We start from the raw sequence: 23,177 nt of genomic DNA, 5'->3' as shown, positions 1-23,177 counted from the left end.
ACTTCAAAATTCAGTACAAGATTAAAGGACAGGTTCACATTTTTCACGTCAAGTGCCCAAATTAACATTAAAACCGTTTTTTGGACATGGAGTCAAAGAAAGATGCAGAGGTTAACAGGCAGGAAGGGGTATCATAAAAAGACACTATCCAGTTGCATAGTGAGAAGTGTAAGAGCCAATGCTTTTGGCGCTTGACCCATACTAGGGATTTAGTCCCTAAATCCTTAAATCAGGAGATATCCTCTTTTTTTAATGCCCACTAAAAGGATATCTCTGAAGTTGGGGGGCTTGCAAGAAAGAGATTAACCTATCATGCAGACCTCTGTTGCTTCCAAGTACCCCAAAGTATCCCTTTATATACCTAAATCTGGCCTACAGACAGGCCAGATTTACAATAATTTTGACATTCAAAACCCAGAATAAATCTCCTTTTTGGAAAACAGCTGAATCACAGGAAAGTCATACATGTCTAAAAACAATTTCTCTAAGCTGCACCTGTTAGTAGCAGGAAGTGGTGTAAAATAAAATAAATAAAACATGACATAATCGTGGGCTTTGGTGACCAGTCATCCTTAGTAGATCATTTTGATTATTATATCTAGTATGTTTGTTCTAGTATGTTTGTTGTTGTTATGTTTAAGTGTGTTCTGGCGGCATGCACAATGCAAACTCTGTGGAAACAGATTTCCTCTTTGGAAACAATGAAGTCTACAGTATCTATTTATCATTTGGATCTGTCTAAAAAGAGATTAGCATTTTTGTAAATCATATGTAAAAGTCAGACAAAAGATCAAAACGTTGCTCTGGGAGCTATCAGTGCGGTGTGCGGTTCTTTTGTGACGTACCTCTCTCTGCCCGTTGGCGTCCTGGCTGAGGAGCCGGTTGGCGCGGTTCGAGAGGATGTCAGGAAACTACCTGCACCTGAGTAGCTTAGCTTATTTAAGTGGCTTCTTTGTTAACCTCTCACTCTTCTCTTTTTCCCGGGCCTCCATCAGCCAGATGGTTTAGTGTTTTGCTGTTTTGTTTTGTTTGCACGCATCACATGCTTCACTCATCCACACGTTGCATTCATTACTGACTTCGCTGACTAACATTATCATTTTTTTCCATCTATCTTAAGTTGACAATAAACGCCGTTTTAGAAGCTTTATGCATGTGTGATTTCCTTTTTTTGTCGCTGACTCTGAGCCAGTCCGTGACAAACGGGGGCTCGTCCAGACTTCCTGGTAAAGTTAAAGTCTTTCTCTTTGGTTAACCTGATCCTTTTGAGTCAAATAGTTTTGTTGCTTTCAGTTTGTTTTTTGATCCAACACCTGTAGAAGTTTTCTGGACGTGTGCGCCCCCGACAGTCTGTAAATGAGATGTATCGTGGGTTCTGGAGGCCTTGACGATTACCCTATTGGACTCCATTTACGTGAAAAGCTGCTGAAGTGAGGCCAGTTTCAAAACTGAAGTTATTGCTTACAAATAATAAACAATATTTTAATAAAAACCCTGGCTGAAACACAGTGAGCCTATCCTCTGAATGAAGGACACCTTTGTTTGGTGTATGCTATTACGTTAGGTCTTTAACCAAGACGCAACCCTCTTGACTGCATCTGGCTTATTGTTGATGAGGTCACAGTTTTTCTGCAATATAACAATTCATCACTAATCTGTAAATGACTAACAGATTATTTATTATCTGTTTCATAAGTTTGTTAAGCGGTACCAAAGGGATGTAAAAGAATACTGTATCATATTCCAGCCTGCTATGAAGTAGGTCACAAACGATGGTATGTATGAAGTGTTAGAAAAATATTTTTTCAAGCTGATAACCCTTCAAACCTCTGTTTCACTATCATACTGAACACACACACGAAGATAAAGGAGACGTATAGATGTAGGCCTGCAGCCTCACTCCTTGTTTTCCTTCAGTAGAGATAAAGAGGGAGGGGACGAGGGTTGTTAAGGGGGCAGACTGAAGGACTCTGTGTGATTACTTTGGCTTTAATGAGGAAAACGTCTTTGCCTTCAGGCTCTCATCCACCTCAATAGTCTGTGAGCGTGTCTGGCGTGGAGTTTTACTGTCGGCTCCCCACAGGACTGCAGCAGTAGGTGCTTCGGAAAGATGAATGAGTCTGTAGATTTCATTTAGGAAGGAACAGGGGCTGACGTGTTTTATGACATAAATAAAATATCCAGGAATTTATGAAACGTTACATCCTCTTCCTAGATGTGAGCGGGCAGCCCGGTTTCTCAGAGTACTTTTGGGTTTGATGACACTGACAGCAGGGAAAGCTGAGCCAGGCAGAAGCAGGGGGTGAAAGTTGCGGCGTGATTTGACATTTCATTTCAGCCTTTTGCAGTGACTGACAGCTGTGACGTCGTTGGTTTTTCTGCTGACGTTGTCACATCGAGTCCCTGAACAGCAAGAAGCACTTTGAAGCAAGCAAACGTCTCACCTGACTTAGCAAGTCCCCCTGTTTAGCATTTGTTAGCAGTATTAAACTGTTTATAACACCTTATAATGTAGTTATACGCATATATGAGTTTATATAAATGTGCAGTATTTGTAAGTAGTTATAACTTCTCCTATGAAAACATAATCTTTTTTTTTCATTGTGTGTTTATACAGCAGCCTCCACTTATGAGTGTCCATAGGAGGAGTTATAGTTGTTGACAAAATATATTGAAGGTATAATATGTAATTCTTCCACATTAAAATGTCTAAAAACAACTAGACCTATGTTTTATATTTTGTTGAGTTGTGTACTCACATTATCCCAAATGTTTCCAACAATTTTCAAGCCCAGAGAAATCTGTAATTTAATCAAAGTAACGGACCGTTTCATTTGGTCGCATGTCAATGGCGTCATACCTCCTCTAGCAAAGAGTAAACACGCACAAGATGCATACAGCGGCGCTGTGTTTGTCCGCTACAACAGCGTCTACCAAAGAGTAACTTACACACATACAAGATAATACATCGGCGTTGTGGTTGTTCCACAGAAACTGTTATAATTGACTTTTATTCAGTTTTAAGCCACATTTTCATGATAAATTTAGGTCGCTTTTAACTATATCTTCTAGTCGGAAGAAGGATTTTAGTCATTGGACGTCTGGATTTTAAGTTATCAGAGAAATAAACTGGACAAACGTTAGCAGCAGCTCGGCTAACAGCCCCTCCAGGAAGTCCGGTGGTCAGCAAACATCGTCGGAGAAATATTGATTTTTTAAAGTGAAACAGCTTTAATTAGTATTTTAATGATTTTAATCTGCATGTACGTTTGTTTTTGGAGAGGAGGAGACCTCTGCGGATAATTCGGCTCCCGGGAGAAACCAACCAAACGTCTGGATCTAAAGTTATAAGAGAAATAAACCGAACAAGTGTTAGCAGCAGCTCGGCTAACAACCCGTACCGGACATCCGGTGGTCGCCGTACATCATCGGAGAAACGTTGATTTTTTTTAGGTGAAACAGCTTTATTCAGTGTTTTTACCTGTAATCTCCGGGTCCGTTTGTTCTGGAGAGGAGGAGACTTGATTAACACTGGAGTAATCCTATCCCAGTGAAGCTGGTTATTTAACAACGAAGACAACAACTCCCATGATCCCTTGCTACTTCACACCGTCATCACACTCCGTCTTTTGTTATTGTTTTGAATGAGAGACCCCTAGCGGCTGAAATTACATATTGTACGTTTAATAAACATTGCTCTAAATGCACCAGAGTTAGCAAAGAGGCTATTTTTCATCTGTAGTCCCTGGACAGATGTTACAGAGTCACTGAGGTCATTTATAAGCATGCGGAACAATTAATAAAATGAAGAAAGAAGAACATATATAATATTAATAAAAAAATATCATCCAGGACATCCTTCAAACATGCAACACAGAGACTCATGATACAAGATATGCAAGACAATAAATGTTAGTATACTCCTTATAAATAGGAGGACTTAAAGTAAAGTGTGTGTAGTACAGGTGTAACTTATAAAAAGTCACATTTTTACTGTCGGCTGCACAGATTTCAACTGCATCAACCCATTTTGAGGTAAAAAAATATATATATATATATTTGCATTTCATTTCATTTTAGGTGAAAGTTCTTCATCTGAATTTCATTGTTGCCAAACAAGAACCTTAAGTTGTGTTTTCTCTCTCTCTCTCTCTCTGAAAGGAACCACACATGGTTTTACTTGTTGCTGTTTCTGGAGCAGATGTCACAATTTTTAGCAGCTAAAGACCTCATTTTGGAATTAAAGTCAGATTTACCAAAAGTAAAACAGGCTGTGTTTGGTTCTCGTACACCAGACTCCCTTCAGGCTGTTGTCACTCTGCCCGGCTTTTCCAATATCAGACCTCAGAACTTTTTTTTCTGAGGGATTTCTGTGGGAATTAAACTATGTTATTGATGTTTTTTTTTTATTGTTGATTGGAAACAGGGGAAACGGCTTAAACCCTAATTAAACATCTCTTACAGCTAAATCTATGGTGAGGGTTTCTATCCTCAGATAGACCTCCGTGTGCTAATATTGTCTCTCTTAACAAGGTCATCCTGCATCATTACACTCAAGGCTGCTGCAAATGAGACACATTGATTTTTTTTTTTCTCCCACCTTCTCTTTACTTTAAATGGATGAGTTGAGCCTGTTCCAGCATTGTGCATTACCTATACGTGAGTCTATTATATCGCTTAAATGAAGTGAGGGGAAAAAAAGAATGATAATAATATTGAGATCACCTCCAGACATGTTTTAAGACATTTAAAAGGATTTTGCTTGGAATTATAATCTGACTCTGATTCGGTTTTTCCACAAAAAAGTTCAACTACCTTGTTAGAAAAATGATATTTCCTGGACTTTTTCCTCTGTTTTCTGATGTTTAATAGATCAAATAATTAATTGATGAATTGAGAAAAAATAACTGGCATATGAATCTAATTAAAATTATAATTATAATACTATAAATCCGTTAGTTGCAGCCCTAGTTGTGACGTCTCTAAATCATGTTTTGTGGTTACTCATTTCAGAGAAACTTTCCACTTTCAGCAGATTAATGAGGAAACAGTCTTCTAAGTGTCAAACTCTGCACATACATCATTTCACGCAGTGACGCTCCAAACATCCAAGTTAAGAAACAAGAGACAAAACACATTTTTGAGACTTTATATCTGCTGTCACAGAACTGTGGCTCCATACAGTAATGTATTTAATCTCTCAGCCAATTTGTGGTTCTAATGACACTAGTTGGCCAAATATTTGTGACAAAAAATGACAAATTTATCGTCTGCAAGCGAGTCAGATCACTGGAGTCAGCTGACAACAATCAAATTATAATAAAACAGAAGAAAGCAGAACATAAAAACAATGTGTGAGAGAAAGATAAGAACATGTGTGGATGTTATGTGTACTCCTTTTTACATATTATAAAGTATAAATACAATTTTCTTGAATATAAGTCTAAATATAAGTATGTAGAGTATATATTTGTCATGTATATGTGTAATTATGCCTATAAATGCAATCTCACAAAACTGAAAGTACAGTGTACTGCATTGTTATTGATATACTGCAGTATTTCTACTTCATAGTGTCTGTAAAATACATGGATGCATGAATTATTCTTTTATTCTTGGAAGACTTCCTGATTTCAGTGAGACTACTTGTTCATATAAAGGATAAACATACATTTTTTCAACTAATTAGGACTTTTGACATGAGGCACATAACAGTCACATAGGACTGAATATTTATGTGTATCTCTATCCCTAAATATGGCCTCTATAAGCCTCTTAAAGCCCCCGCATGGGTCTTTTGACCTGCAAACATTTAAAAAAGCTTTAAAACCCTGTTGTTGACGCAGACCCGCCCCCTGCTGGAGACTTTAATGAACTACCAGACTGTATGTAAGTATGTCAGTGTGTCATAGAGAGCAGACAAGACACGATAAGAAAAAACAACATCACCAGCAAAGATTCATGAGGGTGTTTATTATGTCTGGAGGTTACAAGAAAAACATAAAAGAGATGAAAGCGAAGAAGATCAAATGTGTTATTTTATCCTTTGAATTTGTCTTCTGTTTTCTTTTAATCCCCTCTACGCCTATGTTGTGGTTATTTTTAATTTCTAGAGGATATCCTACACTTAATTATGTTTTATGTGAAGAGCTTTGCACGGCATCATCAGTGATTTAGTTAATAAAATAATGAAATAGAACCAAAAAATCCAGAACCTGTGATCAAAATTCCCATTGATTGATCCATTGATGCCATTTATCCAATAATTAATTGATTGTCTAATCATTTTAGCATTATTATGGTTACGGTGAATTCAATTACAATGATTGGCCGACCATTTATACATGTGTATCCTATATTATACAGATTTTCAGCAAGGACAAACTCATTTTTGTCATTTTTTTGTACAAAAAATGAAAAGAAATCTCCTCTTAATTTATTTGTCTGATGTTTTAGTTCTCTGCACATCACATCACATCTTCTATAGTTGTCAAGTTTTCAGCAGGTAGAAGAAAAAATGACTATTTTAAATTACTAACGCATAAATGAAGCATGGTAAATTGCTAAAATTGTTTTTTTCATAGCAGGTTTTTGAGCGTGTGTTTCCTTTTATAATAAATAAAGTCCATGTGAAGTTTAGGAAGCTGTTTCCTCTCGTATTTAACATAAGAAGATGTAGAGAAGTGAATGTTTCACGTTGATAAAATCTGACTCAGTGAAATGTTAAAATGAGAGAAACTAAGAGCGAGAGGAAGGAGAACACGTCGATGTTAGGACTCATCATCTCCTCCGCAAATTTTTAGCAGAGTCTTTTCATACTTCCCGTGGCAATCAGACTGAAACAAAACAGAATTTTATATTAAAACTTCATCTGGCATCTCAGGCTGTCGACATGCACGGGATCAATCTTTAATGCTGTAAACAAGTGAGTAGTTTGAAGATGAAGCACGCCAGACGAGTATCAGAATCAGAGAGAAGGACAGAGAGCCTACAGTGTGAGTTAAAGAGGAAGTAAGGTTTCTTCTCGGGCTTCGGGTGGACGGGTTAGTTAGTCGTCTCCTCCGCAGATGGCCTTCACGCAGTCCCCGTGTTCGCCTGACAGGTCCGACTAGAGGAAACAGCAACACAAGCAAGGAGAAAAAAGTGTCTAACAGCGACTCTGACCAGCACATCCAACATCCAGCTGGACTGATGGGATCATTGGAGTTTTAGTTTCACTAGCTTTCACTTCTGAATGTGTTTAATCCATCATTGGATCATCTGAGGAGCTAAAACACGATGCTGTTGCTTTTTGTCCGCATACTAAACTAAACTGGTATCTGCCAAACTTTTCTTTTTTTAAGTCGTTTGAGGTCTCTTAAGTCTCAAGTTCTTTAGTTCAGTACAAGTCATTAGCAATTAGCAAGAAAAGATGAATGCTGGCTATTAAAAGCTACATGGCGTTTGAACATTTTCCTTTCAAAGCTGTATTAACTATGTTTTTTTTACATAAAAGAGAGTCCTTTCAGAGCAGAGGCCTTGTTTTAAAATATTTAAACTGGGTGGATACGTGCAGCCAGGGTTTCTTTTTTTTTGTTCTGGGAAAGTTTTTGCTTCCAAGTGTCAAGTCAAGTCTGTAAGGAGTCAAATCTCAAGTATGTCAAGTCTCAAGTCCTTGTTTTTGTGATGTAAGTCTGCATCAAGTCCTAAGTCTTAAGTTTTAAGTCTATGGGTTTGTTGCAGAGAGGCTGCAGCTCTAATGAGTCTTAAATCAAAACCTCAAATGAGCTGTACTTGTTGAAGGAAGACTAGCTAAAGGCTGACTAGCTAAAGTTTAGCTTGATTAAGAAACTAAACTATAAGCTACGACTTCATATGTGTAGCAGAGTTCTGCTGTCTGACGCGACCATGACAGAGGTCTGTAAAGTTTTGGTTTTATGGCGAGTTTGGGTCATTTTGTTGCGTGAAGCTTCCAGCTCAGGTTGGGTTCCAGTTTGGTTATTTCTGCCGTCATCTGTATTCATGTTTATCATGTGTTGCCCAGCTGGGAAAAGACAGAGTATAACTAATCTATGTGTTGCATAATTAGCCTGGCAAGCTAATTGTCTTTAATGGATAAAATCTCTGGTTCGGGTTCAGATTCGGCAGTCTGATTCTGTTTGGTTGGGTCGTGAAGATGCAGGTCTGGTCTGGGTTCAGGTCTCAGTTTACGGCCTGTGCAGAACTCTAATATGGTTTTTGTTAAGCTTCTTCCTCTCTAAACTTCCATGACTTTTTCCACTGTGCTTTCTTAAAAGAAAAAAAAAAATTAAAATGTTTCTGGATGGAACCGAAGAATTTAACTCAACTGTTTCCAAAAGCAGCTGAGAAAATGTTTGTCTGACTAAAACTCCAACAGTCCCTTCAGATGATGGATAGATACTCATCAGAGTGGCTGAGATAGAAAACAAAACCAGCTTCAGCCTTAAAAATATATTAGGAACTGCAGCTGGTAATCTACTCTTCAGGACACATCGACTGTCTTTTAATTTGTCTTTTAAGGCTGCAACAGGTGGGTGGTTTCCTTTTTCTTTTATGTCTTTACATCATTTTGATCAGTTCTGGAGACAAAACCCACCTGAGCAAACAGGAAGTAGAAAAAAAAACAGATAAAAGACAGTCGTTGAAAACAGCAACACCAGATACTTAAAAATAGAAACCTTAAGAATTAGTATTTCCCAGGAGAAGATCTACTCCTCAGTAAAACAGCCGACTAATCATTATTATTAAAATACACTGAAAATAAGTGTTCAAATATTTGTAACAGATTAGTTTTGCTTTATAAAGCTCCAGTTTTTCCACAGATTAGTCATTTAGTCTCAGTCTTTGTGTGTCTCAGAGGACCTTCTCATTCATTCATTATTCATAAATATTTGGTTTCACAGATAACACATCGGTTTTCCAAATCAAATCAAGCTGTTGTCAAATTGAGGTCAGTGAGATCATACTTCAGACTCTGATGAAAACACTTAAACTCACAGAGGAAGTTCAGGCAGATCAGACTCAAACTAGGGCTTCAAATGTCTTGTTTTGTCTGATCAACATTGAAAGATTTTCCGTTTACTATCATGTTTGATACAGAAAAGTTTCAAATCTTTCACATTTGAGAAGCCGCAACCAGCAAATGTTTGACGTTTTTGATGAATAAATCATTAAAAACGATTATTAAGCGTTCAAAATAGTTGACTCACATCTGAACTTCAGAGTCCAGTCAAAGCCTGTGATCACACTTAATTTGTTATGAATTTTTGTTGCTGCAGACAAAATTTATGCAAGTATCCTCTTACTGAAATGTACTGGAATGAAACCAGTACAGTCTGGTTACAACAGTATAGAGATAAATATAGATTTTGATGACAAATATAAATATGAGTAAAACAAAGACACAAAGCATAAGGAAGGTAAAATAGTTCCTCACCTCGATGGCGGAGTGCAGCGAGTAGCTGTAGAGCTTCTTGAACTCGGCTCTGATGTCCAGCAGGTCGATCTCAGACCGACTCACCATGATCCGGTTCAGAGTGGACTCATCTGTTCCACCGCCCTGAGAACAGGGTCAGCAAAGTCCATCAGGACAGAAACACATTTTAAAACTCATTTTATCTCTTAAAGGAGAACGCTGGCGGGTTTTTGTAGACCTCCGTTGTTGTTCAAAAACTATTAATGACATGTTAATGAGCCACACTGTTGCACTGAGTGACATGTTTGCAGTGTGCACATGAGATTTGTTGACAATAGAAATAGCAGCTGTATCCTGTAAGTGAAACTCATCCTACTTCAGGTCTTGTATCTCAGAAAACCAAGTTACCAGAATTGATTTCTTCTTGTATTGTAGATAAAAAGATGGAGAAACTTAAATATATGTTATGTTTTCTTCTTCTTGTTCCTACAGTTGGATGTTTGAGCTTCACTGTGCAGAATGATGTTTGTGCAGAGTTTTTTCTCACATTCATCACATTCATCTGGAAATTAACTATTTCACAAATAGTTTGGAGTCAATCCTGGTTCACCATTCAACTTATACAAGTGTGATGTGGAAACTTGAAGCCTCCAGTTGCACAAACACTGAGACTGAACTTTACAGTGAAGGAGGAGACATCTGGTGTCCAGCAGTTAAACTTTTGACATTAAATATATTTGCATATATTGTATTAATATTTGCTGGTTCTGGAATTTTTAATGAGGGAGGAGGAGTAGATTTTTAGGTAATTTTAAGGATTTTAACGAAATAATTGAACTTTTTTTAAAATGGAAAAACATATAAGACACAAATTATTATTCAAAGTAGAGTCTTTTATACACATCTTACAACTTGTCTGGAGGGGATCTTTAAATTAATTTAGAAGATCAACTTTTCAGTAAAAACACCTGTAATGTTGCACAACTACTTAATAGTATATGTTACTATATGTTTATTATTTGTGCTCTTCTGCATATTCCTCATATAAAAGTAATAACATTTCCTCAGTTAACACAACTACAGTATGATTATTATCACTCTTTACTTCTCTGTTCTATTTGCATCCTGTTTACAGTTCACAGGAACAGTTTCAGCTGACGACTGTTGTGTTGTTTTACTGTGTAATTATACTGTAAATACACTGAGAGCCACTAAACCAGAGTCAAATTACTTGTTATGTGTAAACTCGGCCAATAAAGATGATTCTGATTTTTTTTTTTTTACAATCATAAGTAATACAAACAGTAAAGTCACCTTCATGCTCTCGTACAGGCGTTCTGCAAAGTAGATCGGCACGCTCTTCACACATTTCACTGGAAGACGAACAAAAGTTGTTTAAAAAAAAAAAGCAAAGATAAAATGAAGAATTTCTCTTCAGGACAAAGATAACAAATACTTGATAGCAAACAAGCGAACATTTTCATGCACATATGTGTAGTATTTTGGAATTTAACCCTTCCAAGTGATATATTGCATATTAATAAGCACATTAACCAACCAACAGCCACCAGCAGCTCCTCCAGCTCTCCAGACATCTCTCCTTCGATGCTTTCTTGAAGGGTTTTTCCGCTGATGTTCTTGTATTCAACGAGAGCTACACAGAAAACACAGATTTGTAAAAAACAACTCTTTTTCTCTTTTTTCTAGTCCAGATTATAAACACAATATGGTTTAAATATTACACACTTTGTCTCAGTTGAGGGATGCTTCTGTGACAGAGGATGTCAATGAACTTAGATTCATCCGTGCCCCACTTCTTCTCCCCGGCATCATAAAGGGTCTGGATACAAAAATATATATATATATATTTAGAGACGATTATGTTTAGAAAACCACTTTTTATTCTGAGCTGAATGAAGTTTGGTACCTTTGCATCTTCTTTTGCCTTATGTGCATCTACTGCGGTGCTCTCGTCCCTCTTGCCCTGAAAATAAAACAAAACTTTAATCTAAATCACATCAATTAAGGAAGAGGATGTCACCAAAATTCACCAAATCTGATCCATCTTTTGTCCATCTGACTGCTTAAACTCTTTACAAACTTATGTTGTGTTGTTAAAATGTGTATATACTGTTAATTAATATTAGGCCTACAGCTATACTGTATATACAGTATTTTAATGTGTTTAGGAATATTTGCATGTGATGTGAAGATGCAGCCATTAAAAATATGTCTTTGGTTTAAATATATGTGTAAATCTAGTTTCAATGAAGTGTTGGAACAAGCAGGTAAAGGATGTGTGATACCGACGTGCAATGTGGATAAAAGGTGAATATTATGAATAACCACATAATTCAGTTGTTCATTTGGTTTTTCTTCATTATTGCACTGCCATTGCTGCCATTTCTCTGCATCTTTTTGCACCTTGCTGGTATAATATTGTATATTGTTGTATATTTCATTATTCCCCTTTAATATCCCAACGACAAACCTCAGCCAGGAGGAGCAGAGCCGTGCAATAGTCTCCAGAAACTTCAGTCTTCAGGTCAAGGGTCAACTTCTTCTCTGTTTCTGTGGAGGAAAACATTCAAGAAGAACTTATGATTCAATGCTTTAGGATGAAACGCCATAAAATTTGACAGACATTCATTCTGTGACATTGACAATATATAAATTGTCTTTTTGAATCAACTTCAGCAGATCTACAAAAGGAAATGATCTGTTTAACAGCGGTTTCACGGCGGGCTGCCTCAGATCTTCACTCACTAGTGTTTTCACTGTTTTTTTTATTTGTTCTATCCCACAAATCATATACTGTATACAGTATAAATACAGTTTATAATCAAATTCTTTAAATGTAAATCCAAGCAGACTGTATATACTGGACAAAGATGTGTATATACTCTATCTACCTGCATATACTGCACATAATCTATTACATTACCCATACATTATTTATTCCTTTCTATTGTTTTTAACTTATGGGCTAATTGCCTGTATATAATAACTTTATGTTTATGTCCTCTCTGTGTTTTAGTGTATATACCTTTACATTTGTATCAGTACATTGAGAGCTACTGAGAACTGGAGTCAAATTCTTTATGTGTCCAAACATGATGGGCCAATAAAGCAGATTTCTGGTTCTGATGTCGCTGCTCACCGTTTTAAATACAGTCTTTAAAAAACGGCAACGCTCTTTACCTTCCAGATAGACGTCACAGAGAGCTTTGATTTGTTGGTTGGTTCTGGAGGCAAAGATTTCAATCAAGACGCTGTCGCTTGTTCCGGCTCCCTGCAACATCACACAGTGTCACTTTATCACATTATATCTGAGCTGAGGAATATGATTATTATCAATTTCACACAATGTGTTCTAGCCATGTTGTTTAAATTGTATACAAAGCTAACTTTCATCGCCCGCATCACTTCATGACAGTCGTACGCTGCAGGAGGGGTGACGAGCGCCACCAGCAGGTCCTCAAAGTCACCGTTGGTGTCTCCTTTCAGGTCGTCCAGTAACGTCTATGAGGTAAAACACAACGAGACCGTCTGTCACGTTTCAAACACACAGAACCGCACCCACACAAATACATACAGGTCTCATACAGCTGAGCATAGATGTATTATCAGAGTAAACACAGAAACTGAGATAAATGTCACATTAAAGCTGCACGAGGCAATATTTCAAAATAAAATGTGTTGGAGCTTAAATCAAAGAATGTGAATGATTCACTCTCCTGTTAAAAAATAGTTTCAGGTGTCAGATAGATGGGAAGAGATGAACTGTAACTTTAATTACAGGATTATATATTGTAGATGTCATTTTTTAAACCTGAGGCTGGCTTAATAAACATCTGTTTGACTGGTTGATTGAGTCAGTCTTTGTTTTGCCTTTTAGACCAGTGTTAATGCAAGAGTTTAAATAAAAAGAAACAGACTCCTTCATCTTAAGCATAAAATGTTGTCACCCTAAACACCGACTATGTAGTTTACAGCCATGTTTAACAATCTGACGCCTGCTAGAAGAGATAAAAAGAGGAAAAACTAGCTCATGTTTGGTTTGCTAACAATGTTGTAGAACAAGCAGGTTTTTAAAAATAGTAACTACGATCGTCCCCTAACCTTAACCCTGTGATTATTATTGTAGCCATGACGACGAAGGTGGCCTAACTTTAAGGAAGTAGTAACTTTAACCCAAACCATGATCTTTCCCCTAAATCTAACCAGACCTTAAACACAGCGTTGTCACATCATAAAACATAATTATTTTTTAATTTTAATTATTTTGTGATTAGTAACAGTTTTTGAAAGCGCAGACAAATGATGTTTGATTACTGCTGATAGTGGCGCCAGATTAGAAAACGCTCCTATGTGTCATTCTGGAGTCACATGATCAAACAACGTATTTGGTCGTTTAGTTTGGAGGACTTGTTGGGTAAAGTGTACTATGTGTAGGTTGTTTTAGGACAGAATAAAACCAAACCAAACCGACCCAAAGTGACCACAAGGACCCTGACACAGTGACGATATTCTGTGTAAACATATATTTCCAATCAGAGCTCCTATTTCAACACAAAAAAGTTGTATAATGAAGCAGCTCTTTTTCTGAGTGGTTTTTAAAAGCCTTCCTATAATTATACAACTGTTGTCTTAAACCATGAATACAGATTGTAATTAACTCTGGATGACAGTGTCAGTGCCAGAATAAACAGTATCTTACTCTTCCAGTGGCTTCCTGATAAGCTTCACAGATGAGCTGCCTCTGAGCGCTGCTTCTGTGGGTCAGAACGTCAATCAGAGTTTTCTCTGTGGTGCCTGAAATATTTTCAAGAAGAACAGAGAGAAAGTAAATTGACAAACATGAAAAAAAAAACAGACAAAATAAATGTAATAAGTTTACAGTAACAATTCTTTGCTTTAGTTGTGTATTTTACTGTCCTAGCTTGTTATGTAAGTGTCTTTGAGTATCTACAAAAGTGCCCTATAATAAAATGTATCATTTTAATGATTAATATTAGGCCTACAGCTAGCTTAATTATGCTGATAACATATTGCTAAATGTGCTAAGTTAGCATTAGCACACAATACACCACATGATTCTATGTTTTAGTTTAGTGTTTTTACTGTATATTTTTATGTAAAATGTCTTTGAGTATCTACAAAAGTGCTCTGTATTAAAATGTCAAATTATTATTATTAATATTACATCTAGAATATTGTAATATTCTAGTAGGCTAAGTGTGCTAAATTAGCATTAGTACACAATACAGCATATAATTCTTTGTTTTAGTTGTGTATTTTACTGTCTTAGCTTGTTATGTAAGTGTTTTTGAGTATCTACAAAAGTGCTCTATAATAAAATGTATAATTTTAATGATTAATATTAGGCCTACAGCTAGCTTAATTATGCTGATAACATATTGCTAAATGTGCTAAATTAGCATTAGCACACAAGACAGCACCTGATTCTGTGCCGTTCTATGTTCTAGTTTTGTATTTTTACTTTACTAGCTTATCATGTGCATCTTTGAATATCTCCAAATGTGCCCTTGTTCATCATAAAATTAATAATTTATTCTTAATATTACACCTAGCATTTTAGCATCCTAACTTTAGCATGTTAGCATTGTATGTTAATCTCATAATACAAGAGACTGACAGTAACTCAGTCATTCATTTTAGAGATATCTTGCCATGACTTTGCATTTGAATGAAATCTCCTGTCTTTGTGTGTGTGTGTGATTGTGTACCGAGTCCTTCAATGGCCTTCCTCAGAGCCACAGCGTCCTCTTTAGCATCAAAGTTTGCTTTGGGCTTAACAGTTCCTCTTTCTCCACCCTTTAAAGGAGGCACAAAACATTTATTCATACCATCTGATCACTAAAGAACAAGGTGTCATTCTGTGTTGCCTAACAGTTTGTATTTCTTTTTGTGAAATGATAAACGACACAGTAAAATAGCGTTAAAGTGTAAGTTTGGACCTACTTTCGCTGCGAAGGATGAAGGAGAATTCACAAGACTGTCCAGGTCATCCTGCAGAATGAAAAGTCAAATAAATAACTTGTTTTTTTTTAATGTGATCAGTCAAAACTTCATCAGAAAATAAAAACACAGAATTTGACTCACCCATAAAGTAGCCATGACGACAACAGTTAGTTCCTCTGTAGTGAAAATACAAAACATACATATTCATGATTTATGGTTATTTTGTTATTTATGGTGACAAGCAGCTCTATGTCCTCACATATGTTCCTCTTTTATTCTGTAGGAAAATGTGGGTCTAAATTCACTTTTAAATTTATTGTATTGACTGTATTTTTGCACTGTTTTGTCACTGTACAACAGTGTGTTTGTTTTAGTCAATAGAGTTTCACATTTAAATTGCCCTGCTTTATTATTCTTCTATGATTAATTTCCTGTGATATTCCATTGGCTTCCTCATAGTGTTACAGTGAAACTCAATAGCAGATACAGCATCAGTCCCACATGAAAAAAAATATTATTTGATATCTGTTAACTTGACTAATGTTAGTTTATTTGACTTCAGATTAATCTCTGAATAACTCTAAATCCTGAGATTACAGTCAAACTTCTGACTTCTGGGATTCTGGGACAGCTGTAGGCTGTTAAGATCAGAGTCTTTAAAATGATAAAAAATACTAAAGCAAGAATATTGGAGTTATAAAGTCTTTTTGTCAAAATTCAGAATGTTTTCTCAGAACTCATTTAACTTTAACAACTGCCTCCTCTTCTGTCCAGTAATAAGTAAAAACTGACCTTGTAGCACTTTTAGTGTATTTCATACTGGAAACATGTACTGTTTGTCATACTAGAAGATAATTTGAATATTCTCATCTATATATTACAAACCTTTTCTTATCTTTTTTACTGGCTAAATTCCATATTCATAAAAACAAATTTACAGATAAAAAGCCAAACTTCTTGGTTTTCACAAAGGAGGTCAAACAGTTCATTGATTCGATTAGATTTTTCTCTAAAAGCTGTAAAAACTATTAATACCTGTTGTTTGTATGAACTGTAACTCTGCCTGGCTCAAAGTTTTTGATTTGTCTTCTGCAAACCATAAGATGAATATTCTTATATGATTCATTTTGTGGTAGAAGAACTAGTAATTGTTTCCATATGTCAATGAAGAAAAAATATATTTTAAAGTAGCATCTGTCTAAAATGAACAACAGCAGATCCTCTTCCTGTTCAAACGTCTTTGTTTGATCAGGATCAGCTGCTCTGCTGAACTTGAACCTGAATGAAGACTCATCACTACACTGAACTTTACATTTACATTTTTAAAAAGGAAAAACAGAAAACTCTCATTCAATAAAACATGATCACAAACTTTAAACTTATGGAAATATTATAATGGTACCAGAGAAGAATTAAAAAGAAATCCCACAGTTCAAAGCAGATTCACACTAAACTCCTTGTTGGAAAACTATTTTGTGTCGTGATACAACAGAAAATAAAAATATCATTAAATATGAGAAGCTCAGTGTCAAGTTGTAAGTGAGAAATATAGATTCACTGCAGTTCAGTAGGTTTTTCCTCAGGTAATAATGAGCTCATGAGAAAATTATTTAGATCAGCACATCATGTGAACAAATCTCAGCTGTAAACTTTCAACTCTTTCGCTCAAAAGAACAAATCTGTTACGTCACTAAACCGTCAAACTAACTTTACTGAAACTTAATCAACTAGAGAAAATCTTACCTGGATTTCTGTCTGAGCCGGAAACCTGTTCCTGCCACACCTTCAGGATCTGTGGAACCTGGAAACCTGAGAGTTACCTGAGAGTCAGCTGACCACGCCCACTTCATACCTGCATGTGCTACCTTCAGGGACGCCTCGTACACTTCAGATATCTACCTTGTAGAAGCCTTTCTATTAAAAAGAATGAGCAATTAAACCATCCTTCATATGAAATACAGTATAATTAGGTTCTTTTTTTGTATTTCAGCAATCTATTACAACAGAGATATATATGTTTCTTTGAATATTTTTAACTTATGAACACCATTATCCTCACAAAACCTACATTATAGCTCCATAGACAAATAAATGATACAAACACAGTGATAAAGTACAGCTAAACAACCCCAACCAGGCCGTCATTTACCTGGCCAACTGTTATCTAGAGACAGATTTGACGAGCAGAGTTCAGATGGGGAGAACTAAAAAAGTTTATTTTAGTCAAACATTTTAAACAGGCGAATGTAATTCACTGCATGGACAGAGAGCGTCACCAGTCTGAAGAATAATGAGAGTTAATAATGAGTTATTAGTCACATCTGTAATATTCATAGGAGTAGATAATTCTTAAGTTTGCCAGCATATAATTGAAAGTAAATGCATTCAAAATTTAATGAAATTGTACCGTAAGAAATATATGAGCAGAAAGTCTGAATCACTGTTTGTTTGAGATTACTTTTTTAATTAGTCATCTTGTTTGTTTTACTTGTGTTTAATGTTTGTTTGCTTTAATTTAACTGTAAAAGTGTTTATGATGACATTAGTTTGAGTTTAATTTTTGATTCTTTTACAGGATTTTTTCCATCTTGTCGAGAATAAAATTGAGTTTGACACAGTAAAAGTTTTCTTTTACAAAAAGTTTGGAAGAAAATTTGAAGTTAATTGAACCTTTTTATCAGCAACTTTGGACATAATTCATACATTTCCCTTAACTTCACATCCCAGTTTTGATGAGTAATATCAGCTCATACTGCGCTTTCTAACCTTTTTAACGTGTGACCCCTTAAAACAAAGCTGACTACTTGTGACCCTTCATCATCATTTCCCCCTTTTTGTTTTATCTCAATACTTTTTAGGGCTCGATGAGGTGAATTTTTCTAGTAATACACAAGGAAAAAGCAAAAATTAGTCTGAAAAAACCCCAAATTTGTCTTGTTGTTTGTGTTTTTCTTGCTTTCCTTTACTCTAACCTCCAAATTGGGAAGCAACACCACAAATACTCACATTCAATGTTTACCTGCAAGTACAAAATGTTAAAATATTTGCACAAAATCTTAAAAGAAAAAGAAAACTTATTATAATCCAGTTTCCTGGATTTCTACTATTTCCCCAAAAATCCCTTGAACAGAATGAATAAACATTAAAAAAACAACAGGACAGTTGTGGGTTTCAGATTTTTTTTAATTACTAAAAAAGGCACCAAATACAGGCATCATATTGAAAGCATCATAGTTATTTTTCCACGAAACGATAGCACCAGAAATACAATGTTATTTCCCAGAATTCCCCGTTCCCCAGTGTTTGATTTGATAGGCACACAGTTGAAAGAAGATCAGAGAGACGAATGGAGAGAAAGACAAATCTCACATAAGTTTTTTTTGTGTTTTCTTTTGCAGTGCTCAGTTTTCTCTCCGGCCAGTGTCATACACTTATAAAGTAGTACAGTGGTTACATCAGTAGCTGAGGCATAACATAATACATTATAAGAGGGTAAGATGATAATACATTAAAAAAAAAAAAAGACATTTGAGTGAGACGTGAGAGGGCGTACATTAAAAAAATAAGTGAGGAATTTTGTGTCTTTGGGCGGAACGAAGGCAAACAACAGACACACAAGTCTTATAAAATACATCTTTTTTCTTTTTTTTTTTTAAAAAGTGATTATTTTCATTAGAACAGTAGTAAGGCTAAAAGCACACCGTCATGTGAACTGGATTGAAACCTTTATCGTCCGAACAATTTGATTTGTTACAATCACATGGAAAAAATTTTTTCACTTTCTCACTCTCGAAAAAAAAACAAAACACTTTGGATGATTCTTTTTTTTTTTTTAATTCATGAGGAAAAATACTGCATGGCACTTAATATTGGCAGCTGTCAGAGTACAGTACAAACAAAAAAAAATAAGAATAATTTGAGCTGAAACAAGAAGAATTATCTGTTTTCTTTTCTTTTTTTTTAACGTGACAGTACAAATGTCTCTAAGTAAGGCTTGAAATACACGTTTTTTGTTTGTTTTTTTCTTTAAATGCAAACAAAGCTCCTGCTCACGAGGGAAGGATTAACAAAAGTTATGGCGTAATTGCACTTGAATAGGTATCATTCATTTCTGTTATTATTTACACTCTGCACTAGCAGCACACTGTACTGCGCTTAATACTTTCACAGCGGTCAGAAGCAGCTGTAGCCCATGTAGGAGTCGCTCCGCGGGAAAAAATGTAACTTTAATTCTGATAAATCCCAGTTAATTTATATATTTTTTTATTGTAATTAATAACGAATGAAAGGGAGGACCTCTACACCGGCTACCACTCCGCAGCAGTGACATTTAGTAGCAGTGAAATGATACGATGCAGCAGAGAAACAATCACCAGTGTCTGAGCTACCTGTCACCAATTTTGGTGCTAAAAAGGATGTAAATGTCAAGTAAAAAATAGACGTGAACAGTTTCAGATTCAGGAGTTTTATTGTCGACGATCGGGATCGGATGCAGATGTTTTGGCTGTTTCATGCAGCTGAGTGGTTCGTGGGTTCCTGAGGTAGCTCAGTTGCGAAATGATTAAAATGCTGCGTCGCTTTCTGCACATCACACTCTTCCCTTTTTCAAAGTGGTATAAAAATACTTTAACAAATATCTCGTTCCATTAAGTACAAACTTTCTTTTTAGAAAATACCTTTTTTTTTATTTTTTTTTTTTCAAATTTCACTTCCTCCTTTTTCCTCTTCAGTGTTTCAGACCTCAGTGCCGTCGTTGAGGTTGTTGTGGAGTTTGACCTCCAGGTTGACCTGTTTGACCTTGGCCTTGCCGTTGGCTTCCTGGTTGCGGTTGAGGATGTTGATGTTCCTCACCGTGCAGTGTTTGGTGCTGAAGTTCTTCTCCACACACTTGTCCATGCACACCTCCACCTTGGTGTTGAGCGGATACTCCTCGTAGACTTTCGAAGCCTTCTTGTTCTTCTTCTTGGCCGACCGTCGGCAGCGGCGGAACAGGAAGCAGGAGGCCAGCAGGACCAGGACCAGCAGGGTCACGGCGGCCACGCCCCCGCCCACCGAGCTGCCCATGTGGGCGTTGAAGGTGGCGGACGGCCCGGCCTCCAGGTGGAGCGACTTCATGTTGGTGCCGTTCTTCACCTGGTCGCCCTCGTTGTCGTAGATGAGCGACTCGTCGAGAGTCAGACGGCCGCTTCGATCCACCAGGTCGCGCTTGGGGCGGCTCAGCTGATAGGTCACAGAGCGCTGGATCCTGGGGCTGGACCGCGACTCCGGGCTGATCACATAAATGACCTGCAGGTACCACTGGTGTCCCGCCTCCACCTGTCAATCAACACACAGAGAGAACAGAAGAACTATTAAACCAAACTTCTCCTTTTTCCAGCAAGAATCCCAATTAATGTTCTTTAAAGGTCCTTCAGATAATCACATTGTAGAGTTTGAACTGTACAAAAAGATCCAACTTCCCTTCAAATCTGGGAATTATAACATTAGATTATTAAAAACTTCACTGCACTAAATTGATAATTTCCAATTTTCCTTGAGGCGCTAACCTGGTCTTTCATTTATTGCCAGTATGTAACTTTATGGAAGTCTACAGGAGACTATATTAAAATGATAATGTAAACTTGAAAAGGAAAATGTAATTCTACAATAGCATTATAATGATAATATATTTATATTTATAATTATAATATATATATTTCCCCATGTATGTGTTACTTGAGTAAAAATTAAAATTAAAATGCAATAATCCAATTTACACAGTCGTAGCCCACTGTACAGTATATTCAATATTCAAATGTTAATTCAAATTTAAAAATTAACATGCAATATAAACAGTGTAAGTCATAAGTCAATAGAAAAATTAAAATGCAATTTTCTAACAATTTGAATATAAAAACAGTATTTGACATTTCATTTTTAAAGACTAAACCGGCTGTACGGTGGACAAAGTTCAAACAAAGTAAGTCAAACAGCACCTCCAGTCTACTGCATTTAATTTTACATGTCACCACGCTCTTTTGGTGTCCAAATGAAAATAAAAATGCAATCTGACAGTTTCTCATCAAGGTGAGTCTTCACTTATTTCCTCATTCAGTGACCTGGTTTGGCCTCCCTGGACCTGCATACCCAGTACGCCTTGTGGTCTGACAAGGACACCCGAGGGTAATGGCATTTTAATTTTTACTCAAATAACTCATAAATATGTGGAAAATTATAATGTTATTGCGGAATTACATTTTTATTTTCAAGATTACATTATCATTTTAATATAGTCACCTATAGGCTTCCATACACCTTTGAGAATTTGATTTACATTATTTTGCTCTTAAGCTAAAGGGGAGTTTGTGATAAGACTTTACACAATTTACACAATTAAAATGTGCTAATACTCTAAATCCCTGTGAAAATTATATATATGAGAAATTAAGTTATAGAAGTAAATATTTTAAGTCCATCAAACCACTTGATCGCTGAAGAAAACGTCTCACAAGTGAAACACAACAAACACTGTACGCTGCCGACGACACCGATGTAGTTTGAGGTGATCTCACTGACCTTGTAGAGAGCGTCGACCTTCATCGTAAAGCCGTCGACGCCCGGCATGGCGGTCATGGGCTGCAGCTCCAGGATGTCTGAGGCGAAGTTAGCCTCGAAGGGAACGTCGTGGAAATATCTGTCACATACGTCCGGTTGTTTACGATCCTGCAGAGAGCAAATATTTGTTTGAATAATTCAGCATCGTTCTCTTCGACTATGACAGTTACTATCATTAAAGGTTCAGGTGTAGCTGTGTGTTTACTGAATTATAATAATTATTCTTTGACATGGTTATTTTGAAAGTTCGGGTTAAATAATAACTCTGAAATAACTTTTACAACACATGACTAGTGTACAGTATCTCTAGTATTAATGCCCGGGACAGTAATGAGCAGCACGGGGGGCTCCACAGGGCTCTGTACTGGTTCCATTCCTGTTCACATTGTATACCTCGGAGTCCTGCCACATCCAGAAATACTCGGATGACACTGCTATTGTAGCGTGTATCAGGAATGGACAGGAATCCGAATACAGGGATCTAATAACAGCCCTCAGTGACTGGAGTCAAAAAAACTTCAACTAAACACCTCAAAAACAAAGGAAACGATTGTAGATTTCTGCAGGTCTAAGCCCCCTCTGGAGCTGGTGAAAATCTGTTGGGGTAGACATGAAGTGGTGCACACCCACAAATATCTAGGGGTCCTTGTGGATGACAAGCTGGACTAAGTAATATCTATCTATCTATCTATCTATCTATCTATCTATCTATCTATATACTATAGATGCAGGGTTAATATATGAAGGTGTAGTTCACAGCAGCACCAGACAGAATTTGCATGGTGAAGAACGTCAGTGATTTAAATAACCCGCAGGCTTTGAATGTCTTTAAAAAAAAAAAAAAAAAAGATGTGGTGACTGGTCTGACAGGTGTGGCAGGTAGAAAAAGAGAAGATCTGTGTGAGTGTGTGAGTGTGTGCGTTTGCTTTCACTTTGTACAGATAAAACATTACAGCAGGATTAAACTAATTTGAGGTCATCTCTAAAGCAAATACATTAAACTAAAAAAAGGTTTGACTCGTTGAAAAGGTTCGTTCAGGTTTATAACAACAACAAAAAGTTATATTATTTACGCAAAACAGCAAACTGTAAAGTTATTGATTGCTTTTACTTCATCAAATCACAAAAAACAAAAGACTAAATCAATTTTAAGCTACTGTTTAAGGACAGAAATGCAAAATAA

The 23,177-nt window shown here is 36.4% G+C and overlaps 2 protein-coding genes across 6 annotated transcripts in view; both read right to left on the bottom strand.

The window, feature by feature from the left end:
- Positions 1 to 5,953: 5,953 nt before the first annotated feature.
- Positions 5,954 to 17,190, bottom strand: anxa3a (annexin A3a). Of its 3 annotated transcripts, none has more exons than XR_006098158.1 (14): positions 15,542 to 15,584; positions 15,401 to 15,448; positions 15,166 to 15,253; positions 14,136 to 14,230; positions 12,824 to 12,937; positions 12,617 to 12,707; positions 11,907 to 11,986; positions 11,343 to 11,399; positions 11,162 to 11,255; positions 10,974 to 11,069; positions 10,730 to 10,788; positions 9,437 to 9,559; positions 6,993 to 7,108; positions 5,954 to 6,836 (listed from the first exon to the last, which is right to left on the bottom strand). XR_006098158.1 is itself a non-coding variant. In XM_042421493.1 (14 exons), exons 2-14 carry the CDS (start codon positions 15,554 to 15,556, stop codon positions 7,049 to 7,051), a joined length of 1,020 nt encoding a protein of 339 aa, XP_042277427.1. In that variant the 5' UTR covers positions 15,557 to 15,576; positions 17,144 to 17,190; the 3' UTR covers positions 5,954 to 7,048. The 3 variants fall into 3 exon arrangements, 2 of the variants coding, with proteins under 2 accessions (XP_042277427.1, XP_042277428.1); XM_042421493.1 differs by adding an exon at positions 17,144 to 17,190 and having other exon boundaries at positions 5,954 to 7,108; positions 15,542 to 15,576; XM_042421494.1 differs by lacking the exon at positions 6,993 to 7,108 and having other exon boundaries at positions 15,542 to 15,586.
- Positions 17,191 to 18,565: 1,375 nt separating this feature from the next.
- Positions 18,566 to 23,177, bottom strand: part of fras1 (Fraser extracellular matrix complex subunit 1) — a 294,733-nt gene continuing 290,121 nt past the window's right edge. For all 3 annotated transcript variants that reach the window (XM_042420806.1, XM_042420807.1, XM_042420808.1), the window contains 2 exons: positions 21,956 to 22,102; positions 18,566 to 20,716 (listed from right to left, as the gene is read on the bottom strand). In XM_042420806.1, coding sequence (XP_042276740.1) covers positions 20,135 to 20,716; positions 21,956 to 22,102 — 729 coding nt within the window. In that variant the 3' untranslated portion in view covers positions 18,566 to 20,134. The remainder of the gene's footprint in view (positions 20,717 to 21,955; positions 22,103 to 23,177) is intronic.

The sequence above is a fragment of the Thunnus maccoyii genome, chromosome 9 (genome assembly GCF_910596095.1).
Source record: "Thunnus maccoyii chromosome 9, fThuMac1.1, whole genome shotgun sequence".
NCBI lineage: Eukaryota > Metazoa > Chordata > Actinopteri > Scombriformes > Scombridae > Thunnus > Thunnus maccoyii.
The sequence above is the reverse complement of the archived record's forward strand: the minus strand, read 5'-3'. Positions and strand labels throughout refer to the sequence as shown.